The 23259-nt window shown below is 43.1% G+C and overlaps 1 protein-coding gene across 1 annotated transcript; it reads left to right on the forward strand.

Annotated features, from left to right (window-relative positions):
- The first annotated feature begins 710 nt into the window (after positions 1–710).
- Positions 711–22675, forward strand: LOC137295472 (zinc finger protein 16-like). Its single transcript, XM_067826867.1, has 2 exons — positions 711–808; positions 20144–22675. The coding sequence occupies exon 2, from the start codon at positions 21477–21479 to the stop codon at positions 22641–22643; it is 1167 nt and encodes a 388-aa protein (XP_067682968.1). The 5' UTR covers positions 711–808; positions 20144–21476; the 3' UTR covers positions 22644–22675.
- The last annotated feature ends 584 nt before the right edge of the window (positions 22676–23259 follow it).

The following is a 23259-nucleotide window of genomic DNA, read 5'->3' on the forward strand; positions in this document are numbered from 1 at the left end:
GTTATACTAAGAAACGAACGCCAGAACCTACCGAAGGGTGAGACCATCTATTTTAGCAGTGTTGTAGCAATATCAAGAAATAATATTGCTTCATCTGATACTAAACACGGTTACCCAACTGGAACTAAAGCTATGTGGAATAGATAACATTTTGAAAGTTTTGTTATCACGAGGGTGTTTCAAAGTCAATGAAAACACGCCATGCATGAGATGAACGAAGCGTCGTAAAATATCGTGGCATTCTGGGGACAACAAAGATGTTTGCCTTGAAAACGTACTGATAGATTTCGCTTTAAACAACAAAAGTAAATCGAAAAAAGTGAAAATACGAATACGAAATCTCATAATTTTACCTTGCCAAGTAACCATTTTAACCTCAGAATTTTATTCAACATGGGATAACAAATGAGATTAATCATAGTTTCACATACCTATTGTTGGTTTGTTTTTCAGTGGGGTATGAAACCCCGAGAACAAGTGTTGTTGGTCTGAGTTAACGTACCGCACGTGCATTTGCTTCACTGATCCAACTAATGTGCTTACCCCTTGTAAATACAACCCAGTGATAGCAATTTGAAACTATGACCCTTCTTTTGTTAAAAAAATGGCTTGGCCTCGGCCCCGGTGAGGGGTCAGCCTGGTTCCCTGGATATTCTGCGCTGGCGCAACACTGCCATCGCCAGGCGTCGTTTAGGAGAGGCGGGAATCAGTCTTTCTCAGCGCTCACACCGGAAACGTTTGTATTGTAATATTTTACCTTCACCCTGAAGCCGAGAGGTCGTACAGTACATAGTTGTGACACTCAAACGTAAGTAAATGCAATAGATTACAGTTCGAAGGTAGAGAGCATCCAATAACATCTACGCTTGGAGTTGTTTGTTCTAGCTAAGATACATAGCGTTCACTACATGAGCGCTATGCCACACCTCCATAGTGGAAATCCTTTGTCGCATTTTCGCGCACTCGTTACGACTATTGCGCACGAAAAAATTACATAAATGGCTTCTTTGTACTTACACCTGCATGTGCACCCAAGTTTCGTTTTCAAAATATTCAAAAATAAATATTTGCAAGCCATCAAACATCTGAGTCGATCACTCGCACATGAGCGGTGCCATTTTGAATCACGTAACACGAAGGGATTCCCTCCCTAAAATAGTAACACGTGTTCCACACCTCGCTGTTTGTTTACAGCAGTCTTACACATTCTTAAAAGATTAAAAGGATTGTGTGTAAACTTTCGTTTCCAGTTTAGACTGACTGATCCTGCACATTTTCACTTAGTCCAATCGTTTCCACAGAAACCAAGAAAAATAAAAATGCAAAAAATCTGCAAATAGAAAAAGGCACCACTTTGGACTTTCATCGATATTTGTTCCAATTTATGCTGAAAAATAATGACCGGATTTAGAGGAGTGCTCCAGAAACGAAATGATGACGGACAGACGCATGGAAAAAAACCCATCTTTCCAGAAACGAAATGATGACGGACAGACGCCTGCGAAAAAAACATCAGGGAGAAAACATCAGGACATATATAATCGTGGAAAATCCCCTAAACTTAAAAGGGTCAAGTTAGGGATATGGACAAAAAGGGTATGGGCATTCATTCTGCATCAAAGGTTACTGTTTAAGATTGTTATCAAAAGTATTTATATATTTGGCATTGAAACATTTTTATCCCTTGCAACGCGATTTGCAGGGTTATTAAAATGTCCATGCACATTTGTCTTTAAAATCATTCTCTATTCCTTCACCAAAACAGGCACATAGATAGATCTGGAGGTGTACTGATTTTGATAGCCTTGGATTTCTGAGTAAAATATTTTGGCATGTCCATGGCAACAAGCTTGACGTTGACTGAAAAATGTGGCCGATTTCTTTTCCGGAGCAGAACTCTAAACCCATTCACTTTTTTCCTCACCATTTTTTGTACACACGTACTTGTGGTGAATTGGTGACTATGAGTAGTGCTGGATACAAAATATGTTTCTGATAAAAATAATTTTTTTGTGTGTGTTTCCATGGCAACTGAAGTTGGTGGTATTGCTCCTTTCTGGAGCAGAACTTGAAACACTTTCAATACTTCCCTTCCACTTTGCTATGTACATGCAAAAACACTTCAAATAATCATAACTCGTAAACATATTCAGGAAGACTATTTTGCCATTGCGGGGGATATTGATAACTTTGCCATAACTTTGTGCAAGCAATATACAATGTAACTTCAAAAGCAAATGAAATTATAACATTTGATTCAGAATAAACTTTATGTAAATATCATATACTTATCATTGTTAAATTTCTCAATATACATCAATAAAATTTGCACCTTGAAAGGCATACTTTTCTGAACTAATACTTCATTGATAATTTGGAAATCCTGCTATTTTTGCTGTCAAAAGGAAGAGGTACTGTCATATTTGCAAATTCAATTTCTTCAACTGACCAAACAATTAAAGCCTTCTGTCCAGTGGTGTGTGAGCAAGAGTTAAATATGATATTTGGTATTGTGAAGTAATTTGAATCTTCAAACGAAGTTCTGTTGGTATTCTCAAAACAGTTTCGACCCAAAAGTGTTTTCAGGCTGCATTTGATACAGAGATCACATCTTCCTTGGTGTAACTCGCGTTTGATGGTATAAACCTACACATATTATTTGTCATCATTCATTTGATGGTCAGTAAATTAATTTATAACTGGTATAAATAGTGGTAACACCACTAAAATTACTCGACGTAGGCTCCCATTTGGCTTTTTTCTGTCTGGAGTAAATACTCAACATTATAAATTAAGGTCTGTGGTGGCAAATGTATTGAATGTTATGTAATATGTGCATGTAAGTGATGCAAAAGGGTTTATCAGCCGAGTTACAAAAACAAACATCGATCAAAGGATAAACCGGTAACACACTTATTGATTAATTACTTCCACAGCAGATTTGTCAAAAAGGCAGTGTTTATGAGTGTAGATTTACGTAATCTATACTGAATACACCCTGTCATAAAGTATGAGTGTAAAAACAACATCCTTCCTACAAAGAATTAAACGCCACTGCCTTGATTGCTTGTTGCTCATTATTGGCTAACTAATGGCGGACATCATACAGTTAGTTGCCAGGTGTGCTGTCCTGGGTGACCAGTGAGAATTTCTCAAACAATGTGTCACTTTTTCGCACATTAGACTGTTGAAAGACACAAGACAGAGCAGGATTATTTACCAGCTGCAGATGAATGGAATATCATTCTTTTATGTGGATATTGATGGATACATTCCTGAAATAGCCTGACACTGTTGCTACAACTTTCGTCTTTGATAAATTTAATATTTGGATTTTGTTTAAATTTATTTCTTGTAGCATTCAGCAGAATCTGTATTACAGAAAACATGCACCATGTTGCGAACACGGTGTGTGTGAAATATGATTCACACATGATTGGCAATCTATACAATGTTTAGATATTAAAATCATGTAAGAAATTCACTGTAAGTATAAGCAGACTGTGTGGGTTTTTTTTTTTTATTAAATTTCAAAATGCATACAAATGTGACAAGGCACTACTTAGGTTTATAAGACTAAATATAAAGACCCACACTGATTTTATTTTTCTGTTATTTTTCACCTCTAATGTTTTTATATATATATATATATATGTATATCACTGGCAGATGAGTAAACTTCAAGGTGTTTGATTTGTTTTCATAATAACGAAGTAAACTGACTTCATCTTCGTTGATCAGTATACACATTAACTATCAATTGCGCATATGGGAGGCACAGCAGAGATCACGAACCAGTCACAGATTCTGGGATATCATCCGGTTACTCACAGGAGAAAAACAATAACAAAAGAAACCACCAGTCCACAAAAATTGCTCCACATCAGTGCCCCTTTAAGAACATGTTTAATGAAAAAATGAAAACAAAGAACAATATGTCACCTTCTTTATGTGCTGGTGTTGGTTGTAGGAAAAATCGAGGTTTTTAGGTTGTTGTTTGATCTTTTAGTTGCCACGGACAACTTTAGTGATAGTGATTTACTTTTTTCCTTTTGTTTACAGTGAGATGTTAAATGTGTGCTGTCTTTAATCCTGCCAACCCCTACATCTCAAGGTCTCAGTTAAAAGTAGGAAGTTTGTATTCATTCAGATGTAATTCAACTAATGATCAGTAATCATTATATAAATACTGCTTTCCAGTGAGGTGGGCAAATGACCAGGCAATAATATTCTTAGTTGGGTAATGCCCAAGTGGGCCCTACATCCCTCCTCCCAGAATGGACACAATCGTCAAATGTATGTGCTTGTAAGGGCATTTGCGTAACTAACAGATGTAAAAATCAAGGAGTGAAATGTTCTACAAAGTGTCATGCAACCACAACTAACATATGTCAAAATAAAGTTCAGTGCTATTGCTCTCTTCATTGTTACCTGTGTTATAAGAAAGATGTGTTTGTTGTAATAAATGCATCGGTAACTGGAAACAGTCTATACCTGAGTAAAATGCATATTATTATTCCAACAGATAAATCAGCGTTTCTACCAGCTGAATTGGAAATTGACAATTCAGTGTAGACTGTGATTGCTGTTTCTACTAGCAGGATTGGAACAACTATACGAGGTATGATTACACGATGCCATTTAGAAAGTGGTCAAATGCAACATATGTCATATTTGGGATTTCACTTTCTTAGTAAAGTACAAATTCTACTACTCTTTTGGTTGAGTCCCTTTGGGGATTTGAACCTGCACCGTCAGAGTCGGGCACCTAATCACCAGCACACAAAGCCAGCTGCCTAGCCCACTCAGCCATCGCAACTTCCACAAAAATGAAAGTCGGACAACTGGTAGTCTAGACTGCGTACTTTGTGTACCTCTCTGATGAGTGTAAATTGACTCTTAGGGTGTGGGTTTGAATCCCGGATGTACTGTTGCTATGATCTCTACTGGTAGAAACTCCAATTGCAATCTCCGATTCTACTAAGCTGCAGTCTCTACCTTGACATTAAACATTTACACATTGGTATCTTTCACAATAACAGGTTGGAGGAAAGTTGTAGTGTAATTGTGGATTTGCTGCAATGAAGTTGTGGAAATGATGATGAAAACTGTCATTTCCAACATTCATTTGATTCATATAGCATTCAAGTGTATTTAGAATACCTCACTACTAAGTAATAGACACTTTATGTGGGTCAGAATCTGAATCCATAAATGAATCGTTTATTTAAGCATACTTATTTCCAATGAAAGGAACCAAAGTGGTAAACAAGCATAAGCTTATGTAAAGACTGCTACAGGATACAATGGAAGGAAGAGTAAATGTCATGATGAACGCACAATGTGAGTGATGTAAAATGCTGCAAAAATGAGAAATCTTTGTTAAACAGTATATGTCGTACATACAAAGTATTTTGGGTCAAATCTGCCTGTTAAACTGATAAACAAGAGCACTGAAATTAAAAGTGCTTTGTTTGCTATTGAGGAACAGTTTGGGTTTCCAAACAAAACTTATTTTAGGTTAAATCCTTTTGTATAAAAGTACATAAATTGACATATGTCATTGTGAAGAGTACATGAAAAGAAATAATAAGATGAGTCGTCATCGATATGGCCACCAGAGCAAAGTAATCACATGAAAGGACAAGTGTTCCTTCCTTTTTTTGCAAGGTTTCTTCACAAGATTTGTGCTGTATAGCCTGCTAAGAAACCTGGAAATAAGTAAGGGAACACTTCCGAACCCGATGTACGAGGAGATAATTTGCGGGTTGATATAGCCTTTCACCTATGGGTTTTGGGCTTTCATGTCGAGTTTCGAGACCATTTTCAACATACTCACGGAACATGCACAAATGGAGTTCTAAAAATTGTTTTGAAATTTGGTATCGTTCGAAGAAGATCACTCCCGATCAAATCCCGATCATTCAAGGATTTGTTTCTCTCGATCAGAGAGAAATACATGTGGGGCACTTACAATTTTTTCTACTTCAAAAGCAGTCTGCGTAGGAGGTAGTGAAAGGAAGCCTCCATTGGGCCCTCCATGAGGCCCCTTAGATTTTCATATATCGAGCATGTGATATGTGATTCGATGAAACAGTTTAACGTGAACCGCCTATGATCTCTTTGGTGTTCGTAATAAAGGCTTGCTGGGCTTTTTGTATCCCTTGTTCTATGTACTTTTTTTTCTCGTCTTCGCTGATAGCAGACTTACGAGACTTGGACCGAATATCTTGTTTCATTCCGTTATATTTTGTGAGTTCAGAGAGGATTGAACGAAACTCCTCTTCTGAGATCTTACTATCAGAGAGTGCCGTGGAAATACGCCCACTTACTGTGTTGAGCTTTGCTTCGGCCAGAACCCTGATCTCGTCGTGTTTCAATGCCTTACGATGCAGTCTGCGTGATATCAACTTAAGTGCCAACCCTAACACCCCTGCCACCCCAGCTGTTATTTCAATACCTAGCACTATAGGTGTAGCCACGATGGCAGCTAACAATCCAACACCTGCCGCCCCTAGTCCCATACTGGTTGTCATAAGGGTAGTGTCAGCCCCGTCCAAGATATTGAAAGCTCTATGGTACTTTTTACATAGTGCTTTCCGCGTGTCACGGTCATGTTCTAGTTGGCGTTTCACATCACATAACTGCCTCAAGCGGAACCCATCTACGGTTTCCAGCGTCTTCGCTACTTCCTCTACGACTGGGTACAGACCCATCCTATAATATATATTTTGAAAGATATTTTAATTGGGTTTCAGTTAATAGTCTATCAGTGAATTTGAAGTCTACAAGTTCTAGACTACTAGTCAGGGTAATAGGTGAGAGGCTAATAGACTTTCCTGTTGTAATAAAAACCCCACTGAGGCTTATTAAGCGGTTTATAGGACCCGTGGTATCCTGTTGTATAACAATATGACAATATTGGTCTAGGTGTTCTTCATACCAGTGTATTGACACCCCGGGTAAAAATTGGTGTACTCTTGAGGTGTTTTCATTGTCTAAATAAAAGAAGACTTCTATGATGAGTGTGAAAGGGGAGAATATTCTATCAACAAGATATGCGCTAAAAGGATTATTGCTAAATGTTAATTTATTTTTTGATCCAGACTTTAACCTATTTTTTTCGGTACCAGTAGTTATCGTGGGTGCTAATTCCCTCTCCGGAATGAAATCCCCAACCCAGATACCGTTGTTCCTAATCTTAGAGATCCACGTATCTGCGCCTAATGTGATATAAGGTGAGGTGAGTGTTAAGTTGATCAGCCATTTGGGCTCTTTAAAATCTGATAACGACACCCGTCTGTACACGTTGTCTTTGAAGTGCAGGATATATAAGGTGTCTTCCTCACCAGGCTGATCGAATCCCTCCGTATCTCCTAGGTCGTTAAGCGTAGTGTTGGGACGATGACTGGTCATTATTATACTATTACGATATAATTTCCAACTGGTTTTCTGATAATAGTTCAGGGGTGAACTTCATACCCATGAAGTGTATGTTGTCAGGCAGGAAGATATTGGTTAGTGATATCTTGTTTTCCACGATCACGTTGACCCCCTGCAGACTGGTGTTGGAGCCAACACCCACCCGCACGTAAACGTTGCAAACTTGATACTGGTGTCGTTTCCCCCACCCGAGTTTGATCCCCTTCACTATCTCGACATCATTCCCCGATGGTTCCCCTAGGTAGATTTTGATGATCAGTGTTGAGTTTGCCGGTAGACTCTCTAGTATACTGACCACGCCTTCGAATTCAGACACCAACTGCAATTTCACGTTTTGTATGGCCGGTTTACTCGATAGCATGTGGGCTGCCATAGTGTCGAGTGGGCTGACGACTACGCTACGCCTCTGAGTTGGGACGTAAGCCACGAGCAGGGTTCCATTGTTCACGACTTTGTTTAGGTGGTTGTCTTTGTTATCCGTGAACACGTAGGGAGAGCCGAGTCTAATATTGAGAAACCAGTCGTTATCGGGTAACAACACCCACTTGTCATCTTCGGTGAAGACGAGCATATATGGCTTGTTTCGGGCGACGGTAGTGCTCTCAACATCGTCTAAGTCGAACAGTTTACCCCCGAACGATGGGTATATTATCCAGTTATTACCGGTGTTGACAAGGGCGTACTTAGTGTTGACTGTTGCTCTTGTGGTATCTACTATATCACTTAGGGCTCCACCGGAGGTGACTTCAACGCGTTTGTAAATGTTGTTTTTCAGTTGAAAGGCGTACGATTTACCATCTACTCCGGGAGCGTCGAAACCGCGCGTGTCTCCGAGGTCGGAGATCCCGATATTAACGCATTTTTTCACTCCGGGCCCTTGTGCGTCATTTTACATGAAGCGTTAAACTGAGGTATCCTATATTTACAGGATTATGATTTATATCTAACACCGATATTATCAGCTCAGGTATGTTGCCCTGGATTAATCTCTTATACTGCCGTGGTGAAAACGACTCGGTTCTACCGTCGTTGTATTTCTCAGTTTTCACCGGCACTGCTCTCAGTATAGTGGAAGGGTGACCTCCTTGAATGTTGTACGTTGTGCTCACCTGACCGAGATGAATGTACAGCTCTCGGTACGGTACTAGATCGGGTAACTTCGTGCCTGTGACGGTTGTTGTTGGTTTTATCTCGTCAGGAGACATACCGAGTATCCTCGCTAATGGTCGGCCGAGCCTCAAGGGGTTTCTTCCGTTGTTGATTAACACCACTGTACCGTTTGAGTCGTTCATCTTGAGTTCGGCTCCCAGGGGTTTGAAGACCTCGTCGTTTAGAGAGCACACGCTGTAGTAGCCGTCAGTTATCTGGCTGCGAGTTCCACTGACGAACAGCTTATTGTTGCTGGCGTTGATGTTAGTCCATTGCGGTAGGTAGGTGATATCGCAGAGTGCGACTTCGAGTTGGCCTGACGTGTTATCGATGGCGTGCGTCAGCTGAACGGCCTCACCGCTCTTTATTCCTGGAAGTGTTATGTACATATTATAATATATAATTTATATATTATAATATGGACTTAGCACACTTGAAAATCGTGGTGGTAGGTAGTACGGGGTTTAAAACAACCTTTATTAATATCTTTGAAAACTATATCGTGACCGTTAATAATGCGCAGGCGGTGGTAAACTGGAATCAAAACCCAATGCAGTTTTGGCAGAACCAACTCAACTTTGCTGTGTGGTGTGCGACGACAGGGTCGGGTGTGACACTAGACTACGGTATAGACGAACTGAGTAAGGCAGTCATTTTGTTTCATATTTATTATCAAACGAGACGAATATTGAAGGAAATAAGTGCTCCTCTTCCCCAAGATAAAGCGTGGAGTATGACGAATAACCCCTATGATAAACGCGCTTATGAACGTGTTTGTGGGGAGTTTGAGATTCCAACGAATAAAGACTTTCGCCTTCCTGGTGTTAACCATGGTCTCGGTATAGTTTACGTGTACTTCTACAGGTCCGGAACATATATAGCCGGTTCTGCAGATGGTACATACAACCCAAACCGTCATACATTTACAGGCCCCACAACGAATGAAAAGATCCATGTCAGCTACATAAAGCAAACCAATCCTGATGCAGCCACAGCCTGGACTAAAATGATCTCAAAAACATCGAAAGGATTCACTCGTGCTGGTACAATACGCTTGAACGACTCGATTCGAACGTACGTGTGGGCGCTGTTGGGTGTGCAGTCGATGACGCGTTCCAACATCCTCGGTAAGGGAACTGCTTATGACGTTCAGAAACAGTTCGTTGCCAACGTTGAGGATGCTATCAATTCTCCAGTTGATCTCCCGCGGGCCATCGACCGCTACCAAAACGTGTTAGAATACGCCAGATCGAAAGTCAATTACGTGTTCGGCGTGGGGTTGTACATGGCTCCGAGTGATATGCAACTGAGAGTAAAAAAAGTGGTGGGTTATAACAACAAAATAGTCATAGCCACGAAGGATCAAAAGTTGGGTATCAACCCCGATATTAACACCCCCTATATCCCACACATCCCACCACGTGAAACGGGTATAGTTCAACCAACACCACAGGAGGTGGCCCCCCATATTCAGGCCTCCAATCAGCAGCATATTGATAGTAAAACGGCCCTGGTGGTTGGTGGGGTAGCTTTGGGACTTATTTGGTTAAAAATTTCTTAGCCGCTACGTACACCAGACCCGCCACGGCGACGATGGCTGCCCACAGGTTTTGACTGAGCCACGTGGCAGTTTTAGCCAGAGCGCCCAACAACCACGAGACGATGCTACCCAGGATGCCGGGAAGGGCTTCGGCGGCTTTACCAGCCAGTTTAGCTAGGCCTTCCCCGAGTTTTTTTATCCAGTCTTTAACACCACCGCCGGGGGGTGTGGGAGTTCCCCCCACAGGGGTACCCCCTGTCAGTGACACCACCAAGGTTGATATGATGAAACCCAATGCAGTCAGAATGCTGGCGATGGTGATCCCTTGCTCCCGGAACAATATCCGAATCCTGTCTGCTAATGTGGTGTCTCGGTAGAGGATTTGATTGATGGTTTCCCGCACACGGTTGGTCTGGGATCGAAGCTTTTCTTTGTGGCCGGACGCTGTCTCCAACCAGACCTGCCTTTCCTCTTCCAAATTACGTATTCGTTCCTCGATGGTGGCTTTCATAGACTCGTCCTCAGTTTCACCGAGTTTTTCCTTTTCATAGTTGATATGGTCGTCTATCTCGCCCACTTTGGCCGTGCTTTTCCACGAATGGTTTGCATCAACAGGTCCAATCCCCGCAGTTCCCGAAATGTAAGTTCGAAACCCGGGAAGGGCTTGTTCCTGTAGTCGGCCAACACCTTTTTAATATCATAATCTTGCATATCTTGACGGACCTTCGGGGGAAGCTTAGGTCGCGCGCCACCGTAATCTATGAAGCCTAGTTCATCGCGGATCAAGTCACTCCCATGTCGACTGCCCAGTGTTGATAAAGCAAGCGGTTCTCTCGTGCGTTTATTCATGAGATCGATCTCCGGGTGAGCCTTCAAACGCAGCGTGCCATTGCTATCGAGGGTAAACCTGGAATAGTTCCTTCCCAAAGGCTTGATGTTGTCTCTATTTTCAACTGCGTTGTAATAATCGTCGACGGCGCCCTCCATGAGTGCGTCACCTGAGAATGAGGTCTCCTGCTCGGCCCCTGTATCATCCATAGTATCATACCACCTCTCCATAGGTATGTCTTCAGCCATTATTTAGTATTAAAAATATATTTCATTTATATATAACAATGTACGGCAGAAAATTAGATCCTTTCAGAAGATTGAGAGAGCCATTAGGAGCCAGAGCCGTGCGCCAGTCGGTGACCATCACCAACAATCCCAGCAAGATAGACCAGAATCAAACTCTGCTGGTTAGATTTCCAAACCTTGGTGAGAATGACCTTATTGTACCAGGCACTGTTCGAGTGGCGTTCAATATCACGTTGACCTCCGACAACGACAAACGCGAGCTAGTGCGGAACGTGGGTCGAGCTATCATCAAGAAAACGACCGTCAAGATCAGCGGTAACGAGGTGCTGAGCATCGATGACAGCGACGTGTTTCACTGCTACGGGGATCTCTGGAAAAGCGAGGGAGAACGAGTCAATGATGTGTACCAGGGCATCAGCAAATCAACCCGGTCGCGCATAGGGTATGCCTTCACGCCAGACCAGCTAGACAAGATATCGGACGGTGAAAAGGCCATCGCTCGAGCATACGGGAATCGATTCTGCGTGCCGCTCGACTTCGAGTTGCTCACGGGACACGCGCCGTTTTACCAGGCCGCGCTGGGTGATAGGCTCGAATACGAGCTCACGTTTAACGACTATAGCAAAGTAGTGCGTACGCCGAACGGTGATGAGGCCAGTTATGCCATAGACAACATCTCTCTGGAGTTCGACATGGTCACTAGCCCGGAGCTGGCCAGGCAGGTTCGAAGCCAGTACTCTGGGAAGATGGCCATCCTGTACGATCGCGTACTGAGGCATAGATCAGTCGTGCGAGATAAGAGCGACACTGTGTGGAATATGAACCTGAACGTGCCGGCGCGATCGATGAAAGGTATCCTGGTCGTCCCCGTGGAGGATTACGAGCCATTCCGGAGGGACAGCGAGAAGTTTTTCAACCCCGAGATTGAAAAGGTGGAAGTGACCATCGAGGGCGTGCCCAACCAGCTGTTCAGTCATGGTATGAGACCACACCAGCAGTGGGATGAGATAAAAAAGCTACCAGTGGGGGATTACATAACAAAGGACCTGGACCTCGGCTCCGTGCAGATCGGTGAATACCTGACCACCAAGTACGCCCTATGGTTGGACATGCGATCCACGGATGATGATAAACTGCACGGTAGCGGGCGCCGTATAGATAACAGCAGCGAAGGGATAACCATCCAGATTACTAAGAAGGCTCAACCCGCTGGTAAGTTGAAATTATATCTGTACGTTATTATGGACGTGCAACTTAATATAGACAATGGGAGATTCGTGCAAGCCATCTACTGACCTCCACCTCCCCACTGACCCACACTGCGCCATAGTGTGCGGGCAGACTGGCTGTGGGAAGACCGTTTTCGTGTTGGATATGTTGGAGGGTTACTACAAGGATGTGTTCGATAACATCGTTATCATGTGCCCTACTCTGAGCATGAATAAAACGTACGCGCGACCTTGGGTGATGACGGACCCGGACGTACACAAAATCGACCCTGGAACACGCCTGCAGGACTGGTTGAAAGCTCTTCACGAGAAATTTAAAGGGGAACCGACGCTGTTCATACTGGACGACTGCAGCGCTAATCGCGAGATAACAAAAAAGAGAGACATGCTATCGTACCTGGCCTTCTCCGGCCGGCATGCAAATCACAGCGTCTGGGTGCTAACGCAGAAGTTCAACTCGGTGTTGAAAGACCTCAGGGAGCAGACGCGATGGGTGGCCTTATTTCACTGCAAGGACAGGGATTCGTTCGAGGAGTGTTTGAGAGAGAACGATGTGATGAGCAAATTAGAACGGGAACGGGTGAAGAAACAGCTCGCTGAAACTAAACACGCTAAGCTCGTGCTCAAGACCGACCAACCAGTAGCATATAGAGTGTGCTAAAGCTAAGCAAAGCTAAGCAAAGCTAAGCTAAAGCTAAGCAAATGCTAAGTATAGCTATGATATTTGAAGTGTTTGTCGTGTGCAACTTAACCTTTATTTCTCTGTGTTTTGTCTGCATCGGGTATTATATAGTTAAAACTAAATCTTACTTGTTATATTATAAGATGGAGTGTGAGGAATTGCTCGAACAATTGTCTGGGGTAGTGGATGATGACAAGCGAGAGAAACTGGTGGCGTTGGCTGTTGGCGGCAAAGCCAAACATTACTTTGGAGACTACACTCCGGATAAAATTCACAAAATGTCAGCCGAAGAAATCGATAAGCTGTACGCTAGATACGAGTCCCGGCTCGGAGCAGAAATGACAAAGACAATAGGATCGGCTATGACCCAGATATACACCGGTATTGTGTCATACTTCCTTCCCATTCCACCAGAGCGCCGACTTTACCTGTGGGAAGACCTCGAGAAAGACCCTTTTATCGAACACGCCGTGAGCTCTATCAGCTGCGAGCTGTACCACAAATATGGCATGTTGTTGGCTCCAGTGACGGCGGCGATTATCACGGCAAAGCATTGTCAATTTGAGAGAAAAAATAATAATAATAGTATAGATGGATGCTGCACAGGAGACCCCTCCCGAGGTGAGGGAAGTGACCCCTTCACAGGAACCAGTGGGGGAAGTGACCCCAGTGGGGGTACCCCCCACACCCCCTACAGTAACCAGGCAGAAGAATCCTAAGAGAGTAGCTGCTGGTAAAAAACGGTGGTGTAACCAACATAAAATTATCAACCCCCGACTGTTGTTGGCTGTAGGCGCTGCCGTGGTTATAACATGGTTATACGTGGGGGTACCCTCCCACAGTGAGGTGGTACCCCCCAACAGTGAGGTGGTAACCCCCACTGTCGACCCGCATATCATGTTATAATTTTAATATTTTTATATCATATACATAATGTCTGAGGGGAAAACGTTCGTCAACGACGCATACCACGCCACAGTGGTCGCCAGTCTAGCCGTAGGGTACGCTCGGTTGACTAAAATGGTGCTTAAACAACCAACTATCAAGCTAGATTTCAACCTGCAGGATATGGGTATGCTCATAATGAACCTTGGTATGGCGATGGCTACAAAAGACATCCTAGTAAAACAAGGGATAATACCTGAAAATATAATGAAATAAATATAGGATGGCCACGATAGCTATGATGGTCGGTGGGGCGTTAGTGAATGCCCTGGCATTTTCCGGGAGTAATTTCCTCTTCTCGAAACTACGAGATGACCACGCGGCTGAAATACAGGAAGAAAGGAAGCGGCACGATCTCGCTACTGAGAAATTACAAAAGGCACAGGCCGAGTACGCTAAAAAACGCCTCCAGAGGATCGATTTTATTAACGAACAACTTCAGTGTGAAAACCATGCCGTTCAAACATTCAACGATGTCGATGAAGCAATGAAAGAATACTACCTACTAACTGGTAAACGATTGGAACCGCTCAATAAACCCACACTCGCTCAGTACTACACACCATCCAAGGGACAAATGAATCGTGAACTGGGCTTTATAGTGTTGGGTATAGCAGCTACTGCGTTGGTTGCGAAGCAATTAAATTAAATACCCATATAAGTAAACATGAGACCCGCTCCATACCGATGCGAATACATACTTATGGGGAAGACCGAGGCCTGTGGTAGGAAATGCAGGACTAGGTTCTGTTGTTTCCATATAGGAAGTCCTAACTACACGTGTTCTGTGTGTGGTATCGGGGTTAAAGGGCACTACTGTCTATGTAAAGCTCACGGAGCGAACGTAGTCAGACATCAACTCATCTACGAGAATAAAAAGGGCTACATAAAAGAACGTAGGCGACTGCTCAAGATAGACTCCAATTAGACATTGGTTATGTTAGGTGTAAACACTATGACTACTGTACGCGAGCTTAAGCGGGTCGCAAAACAGAGAGGTGTGATCGGGTATTCTCGAATGCGGAAGTCAGCATTGTTGAGATTACTAGGTTTAGAAGCCCCTACGGTAAAACAATTAAAAGCTCAAGCAAAACAGCTTGGATACACGGGTTATTCAAAACTGGGGAGAGCCGGGTTAGTCGAATTGTTATCACATACCCCCGTAGCACGTCCCACTGTAAAACAACTGAAAGCCGAGGCACACGATTTGGGTTTAGGCGGATATTCCCGTATGAGGAAACCACAACTTTTAGAATTATTACGACAGAATAGAGCTATTGACCTACAGTTCGTGCGCACTGAGCGCGCTGTAGGCAACTATTTGAGAGGTTGGCACATGCACGTTGATAGAAACATAGACATTACAGATATCAAGCCTCTGATAGCTGATAAGGTCAACCAGGAACTAAATAACCTAGGAAGTATCAAGTTTCAGATCACAGTGAAAATGTCGCTCGATAAGCAGGTTGGGGACCTCACTGAGTATGTTCAGCCTTACTTCCGAGGTAAACAAGAGGTCGTCACACATACAGAGACCATTGACACATCAATCGATACCAGTTTTCAGCAGATACGAGAATACCTAGAACGCTACACACACTTGGGGTCCGGGTGGGCTGTAGATAAAATCGATAATGTCTATCTAGATATAGCTAACTACGTGCCGTTCAGAGGCGGGTCATACCTAGCCTTGCCCCCATACTATAGGAACAAACATGCCATAGTAAACGTTAAGAATAGAGGAAACGATTGCCTGAGGTTAGCTATCAGGTCAGCCTTATTTCCAGCTGACACTCATTCAGATAGGCTTTCTAGCTATCCCCAAGACGATGGGCTCAACTGGGATGGTATAGATGAACCCACCCCCATATCCCAGATCACTAAAGTAGAAAAACAGAATAATCTGGCTATAAATATCTTTGGGCACGAAGGTAACACAACAATAGTACACAGGGTCAGCGGGGTGAAGGATCGCCAAGTTATCAATATATTCATGATCCAGCGAGGTGACAAGTATCACTACACATGGATAAAACACTTTAGCAGGCTGTTGTATGACCAATCGGCACACAGAGAAAAGACCCACTTCTGTGAACGATGCCTACATGGCTTCACACGAGCTGATTTATTAGAATCCCACCGGGAGGATTGCCAAGGTGTGGGGCAGACGGCCATACGAGTCGACATGCCTAAGGAAGGTGATAATATCCTAAAATTCGGTAACCACAAGAACCAAATGTCTGTGCCTTATATCATATACGCCGACTTCGAAGCCTTGGTTGTGGGGGGCACACAAGAGCATAAAGCCTGTGGGTTTGGATACATTGTCGTCCGTTGTGACGGGGAAACGAAAGCTCCAGTAGTGTATAGGGGCCCTGACGCGGCTGAAAGGTTTCTAAAGTGTTTGCAGGAGGAAGAAAAAATTATTAGGAATGCATTGTATAGAATCGCTCCCATACGTATGACCCGAGTCGACAGGCTAGCTCACGCTAGTAGCACTAACTGTCACGTGTGTGACTCACCACTTAACGGTGATTCGGTGAGAGATCACTGCCACATAACTGGTAAGTATAGAGGCGCCGCTCACAGCGCGTGCAACCTCAAGCTTAAAATCAACCCTAAGACAATAAACATCCCCGTTGTCTTTCACAACTTGAGAGGGTACGACTCACACTTGATCATGCAGGCCATCGCGAAAATCGATGGTAATATAACGTGCATCCCCAACAACATGGAGAGATACATCTCCTTCAGCTTAAAAGGACTTAGGTTCATTGACTCGTTTCAGTTCCTCCTGTCGTCACTCGACAGTCTGGTCAAGGCCAACAATACCTTCCCTATCACCGATCGATACACAGACGCCGAGACTAGACCCCTGCTTATGAGGAAGGGTGTGTACCCCTATGAGTACATGGATAGTTGGATCAAGTTCACCGAGACCAGACTACCCCCTATTGACTGCTTTTATAGCAAGCTGAATGAGGCGTCCGTCTCACGAGATGATTACTCGCACGCGACTAACGTATGGAATAAACTGGGTTGTAAGAACCTGGGTGATTATCACGACCTGTACTTGAGGACAGATGTACTGCTGTTAGCCGACGTGTTTGAGACGTTTAGGCGGACGTGTTTCAAGCAGTATAAACTCGACCCCGCATAGTATTACACCAGCCCAGGTCTGTCGTGGGACGCCATGCTTAAAAAGACCGGAGTTAATTTGGAATTGCTCACAGATTACGACATGCACCTATTCATTGAGAAAGGCTTGCGAGGTGGGATTTCCATGGCATCCAAACGATACGCGAAAGCAAATAATCAATACGTGAAAGGTTACGATCCTAACAAGCCAACCAATCACATTCTCTACCTCGACGCAAACAACCTGTACGGCTGGGCCATGAGCCAGTATCTACCTACAGGGGGATTCGAATGGGTACCCCACGTTGATGTTATGGGGGTTGCACCAGATTCGAACAAAGGGTATATCCTCGAGGTTGACTTAGAGTATACCAAGGAATTACACACATCACACAACAGCTACCCCCTGGCCCCCGAACGTATGAGGGTTAACCCAGACTGGATGTCTGAGTACCAACATAACTTGTTAGGTGGGCGTGTGACAGACGTTGAAAAACTCGTGCCTAACTTAATGAATAAGACCAAGTACATCGTTCACTATTGCAACCTACAGCTGTACCTGTCGTTGGGTATGAGGCTGACTAAAATACACAGGGTGCTCATGTTCGACCAGAGCCCATGGATGGAGCCCTACATCAGAATGAACACAGACCTACGAAAAAAAGCCACCAGTGATTTTGAGAAAAATCTCTACAAGCTCATGAACAACTCGGTGTTTGGTAAGACTATGGAGAACCTGAGGAAACGCGTGACCGTGAAGCTGGTTCGGTCGAGTGAGGAAGACAAGCTCAGGAGATTGATAGTCAGTCCGGCATTCAACCGTAGTAAGATATTCACAGACAACCTGGTTGCCCTACACATGAAGAAAAGCCACATAAAATTCAACCGGCCTGTTTACGTGGGGATGAGCATCCTCGATTTATCCAAACACCTGATGTACGACTTTTACTACAACGAGCTCAAGAAACAGTACGGCGACAGGTGTGAAGTGCTGTACACTGACACGGATTCCCTGCTGTTAGAAATTCGAACCGAGGACATGTACGAGGACATGAAAAAACACCTCGATTTATACGACACCAGCGACTACCCTAAGACCCATACCATACACAGTACGGTAAATAAAAAGGTCCTAGGTAAGATGAAGGACGAGTGTGCTGGCACGCCCATAGCCGAGTACATGGGTTTGAGACCTAAGATGTACTCCATACTGAAAGCCGACAATAGTGAGATCCGGAAGGCTAAGGGGGTTAAGAAGTATGTGGTGAAACAACACATCAAACACGCCAGATTCAAGGAAGCCCTGTTCAAGACCCGTACCTTTAGGCATAAAATGAACACACTTAGAAGTGATGGACATAAGATATACGGACTGACTATAAACAAGACGTCCCTGTCGCCTATGGACACGAAACGTTGGATAGCTATTGATGGGATAAACACATACGCATATGGACATGAAAAAATTTGAGGCTATTTACTACAGCCCGCGTGGGTACTGGAAAGGAGCTAGCGCAGTAGATAAGCTAGCTAAAATAGCGCGAGTACCCCCGGAGGAAGCCAAAGCGTGGCTTGAAAAACAAGCCCTGTGGCAGATCTATTTGCCGGCACCACGCTACGTGCCTAGAAGGAGGTTCGGTATTAACATACCTAATAGCGTTCACCAGGCAGACCTACTGTTCCTACCCCACGACAAGAGGTACAAGTATGCCTTAACCGTAGTGGACATAGCCAGTCGTTACAAGGAAGCCGAACCCTTGACCACGAAAGATTCGGCCCAGGTAGCCAGAGGATTCGAACGCATATACAAACGCAGCCCGCTGACGTGGCCAACAGAGCTGCAAGTTGACCCCGGACGGGAGTTCATGGGTGCCGTGTCACAACTGCTAGCCAAACACGATACAAAGGTCAGGCGTGGCACGGCCGGAGCCCATCGCAGCCAAGCCATAGTTGAGAGATTTAATAGGACTTTGGCTGAGCGCTTGTTCGGCCATCAGTATGCTAGGGAGATGGCCACCCCTGGAAAACGATCGACTGAATGGGTCACGAGGTTACCCAAGGTGGTGTCGGCAATCAACCATGAAGTCACCCGTCTCACCGGTAAGAAACCGGCAGACGCTATCAAACTAAAATCAATAGTTGCAGAGTCGGCCGCTCCATTGCGTGGGAAGGAGAAACAGATACCAGATAGGGCCCTAGTGAGGTATCTATACCAGCCGGGGGAACACGAGGGTGATAGCCGTAAGCGGGCCACCGATCCTATATGGTCAGTCAAAACTTACAACATAGATAAAGTGGATATGAAAGCCGACGAACCTAACTTATACTACTTGAGGGATGGGCCGGGGAGGGGGTTTGTAAGAGAAGAATTATTGATCGTACCGTACGGCACAGTGTTACCTCCTACCAACACACGGTAAACGTGACATTGTAGTAGGGGTAATAGTAGCAAGAGCTAAGGGCCCAACCAAAGCCTTATTTAGTAAATACGGCTTTGTAGAGACTTTTTTTGAAAGTGGTCCAGAACCCCCATTCCCTATACTACTTGATATATAGAATCTCCTCCTCCTCATGTCTATTGATACCAATTATATCAACACTTGTTGATAAAGGTAAAAATATCCTTGGCAAGCCTCCAATATTAGTTACTTTATCAACTTGTGTTGATATATTTGATACCAGTAGACACTTGGGTGAGATTCTCTGTATATTCATTGCTTTATCATCTGTAGACCACATTGCAGGACATCTATTTAGTTTTGGACAGGATGAAGATCAAGTCATAGCCTTTAGATATACCATCAGTAAGAGAGTATGTCAGACAGCTGAATACAGTCCATTGTACAACTGTAGAGAGAACAAGTATACACCTTGTCATTGAGAGTTCAAATGGTTCCTGCCTAGTTGTAATGAGAGCGTGATGACATTTCCTGTTTTCAGGGTACACCATAACACCAACAGCTTAATGATGGAGGTTGAAAGCAATCCACTGAATTCCTTCCCTGTCACTGAAACAAATGAAGTCTGTTAAAGGCATTTGCTGGAAATAAAAGATGTCCATAAAACGTATTTATTGACACCACTGAACTAGGTGATGTCAAGAGATAACATATCATTGGAACCCTTGAAAGTGGTGATCTCATCAAGGAACCTGTAGCTGGAACCGTGAAAATAGATAGTTTGGAGAATCCCTAATGAAACCCAGAAGAACCAAGTGATCCAAGAAAGCTGTCTCATACATGTCTTTTCGAGCAGGGAAACTTGAAGTCCTGTCAGGTGACTTGAAAAGGCAAGACTCATAGTGGAATCAGTGGAGTCATAGTGGAATCAGTGTGCTGAATGCCAGAAAACATTTACACAATTAGCTGATCTTCAGGCATGTGGGGATTCACAGTGGAATCGAACCTCATCAGTGCATTATGTGTGAGAAAATCTTTACACATTCAATTAATCTTCAGAAATGCATGAGGATTCTCAGTGGAATCAAGTTTTATGAATTGTTTCGAATGTGGGAAAAGATATACACATTCAAGTAGTTTGTAGGAACACAAGATGATTCACAATGGAGTAAAACGTTATGAATGTGAGAAAACATATATACACAAACAAGTAGTCTGCAGACATACATGAGAATTCATATTGGAATCAAGCCTTATGCATGTGTTGAATGTGGGAAGACATAGAACAATGTCAGGTTATCTTCAGAAACACATGAGATTCACAATGGAAACCATTTGTGAATATGTTGAATGTGGGAAAAGATTTACACAATCAGGACCCGGTTGTATCAAACTTTAATGAAGCATTAACTTGCCATTACATGTTCATTAACTGATGTATCATTAAAAATCTCTTGTATAAACATTTCAGTGACGTCATGTTGTCATGAAACTGAAGTATCCAATATGGTGGAAAACTGACTTCAGTAATCGTGTTTGTGTATTTTCCAAAACAACCCAACCGATTCTAGGTTTATCAGCGACGTTTCAGAATGATTGAGATGTGTCTCTCCACAGCTATTGAAATATGTTTTTTTGTTCTTAAGTTTAGCCGTAAAGATGCCATTTAGACAGATGACCAAGAGTGCTGCTTTAGAGTAGTGTTTACTTTCAGGGAATTGTGAGAAATATTTAGGGGTATCAACAAAGTTCATGAAAATATTTACATTAGGACGTCATGGGATAATGTTGTGCAAATAAGTGTTTGATACAACTACTTTAATGGTGCCATTAACTAATGATGCATTAAGGATTCAAGGTATCATTAGGGTATAATGTTGACATTAGTTAATGAGGCAATGATTCAACCGGATCCAGATCATATGCAGACACACATGGAGATTCATGGTCAAATCAAACCCCATCAGTGTATTGTGTGTGAGAAAACATTTACATGTTCAAGTAATCTTCAGGCACATCTGAGGATACACAATGGAGTCAAGCCTTATGAATGTGTTGAATGTGGGAAAAAATTTACACAAGCGAGTAATCTGCAGCGACACATGAGGATTCACAGTGGAATCAAGCCTTTTGAATGTGTTGAATGTGGGAAAAAATTTAAACACTTGAGTAATCTGCAGGAACACATGAGGATTCACAGTGGAATCAAGCCTTTTGAATGTGTTGAATGTGGGAAAAAATTTACACGTTCGAGTAGTCTGCATGTACACATGAGGATACATAGTGGTGTGAAGCCTTATGAATGTGTTGAATGTGGGAAAACATTTACACAATCGAGTACTCTGCAAACACATATGAAGGTTCACAGTGGAATCAAGCCTCATCAGTGCATTGTGTGTGAGAAATTATTTACACATTCAAGCACTCTTCAGAGACACATGATGATTCATAGTGGAATCAAGCCTTATGAATGTGTTGAATGTGGGAAAAGATTTACACGATCAAATTGTTTGCAGGGTCACATGAGGATTCATAGTGGTGTCAAGCCTTATGAATGTGTTATATGTAGGAAAAAATTTACACATTCAAGGAATCTGCAGACACACATGAAGATTCTCTGTGGAGTCAAGCCCTATGAATTTGTTGAATGTGGGAAAACATTTACACAATTGAGTACTCTGCAGACACATATGAAGGTTCACAGTGGAATCAAGTCTCATCAGTGCATTGTGTGTGAGAAATTGTTTACACATTCAGGTAATCTACAGAGACATATAAGGATACACAGTGGAATCAAGCCTTATGAATGTGTTGAATGTGGGAAAAAATTTACACGATCGAGTTGTTTGCAGGGACACATGAGGATTCATAGTGGTGTCAAGCCTTTTGAATGTGTTGTATGTGGGAAAAAATTTACACATTCAAGTAATCTGCAGAGACACATGAAGATTCACTGTGGAGTCAAGCCTTGTGAACATGTTGAATGTGGGAAAAAAATTGCACAAACAGTTAATCTCCAGGACACACATGAGGATTCATAGTGGAATCAACCCTTATGAATGTGTTGAATGTGGGAAAAATTTACACAGTTGACTAATCTGCAGACACATATGAAGATTCACTGTGGAATCAAGCCTCATCAGTGCATTGTGTGTGAGAAATTTACATAGTCAAGAAATCCAGCTTGAGGACTGTGTTGAAAGGATTTAGATTGACAGGACAGGACATCCTTGAACGTTTACAGTGTGGATTTTAAACATAGTGATTAACACCATTGCTGTTTGCTATCCTTTTTAGACGAATGTATGCAGTTTTCACAATGTCTGGCTCAAATATACTCGGCACAGCAACAACACACAGGTCATTTCTATGTGGCAGTCAGGTGGATAAGTTATTTTCAAAGGTGCTGTGTGTGTGCATGCATGTCCCCCTGTTTAGAGTCAGTTGGGTTGGCAAGTGGGGTTGTGTCCGCATGTTAGGCAGGTGACAACAGGTTTGATTTTCACATGGGATTAATTCCCCACAATGTGTGAAACCAATTTCCAGTATTCCCTGCTGTGATATTGATGAAATGTTGCTAAAATCAGCAAGAAAGTAATCACTCACTCACTCAGTGTTCTTGCTAAAATAACAAAGACAGAAATGTGATGTATACCA

The sequence above is a fragment of the Haliotis asinina genome, chromosome 1 (genome assembly GCF_037392515.1).
Source record: "Haliotis asinina isolate JCU_RB_2024 chromosome 1, JCU_Hal_asi_v2, whole genome shotgun sequence".
Taxonomy (NCBI): domain Eukaryota; kingdom Metazoa; phylum Mollusca; class Gastropoda; order Lepetellida; family Haliotidae; genus Haliotis; species Haliotis asinina.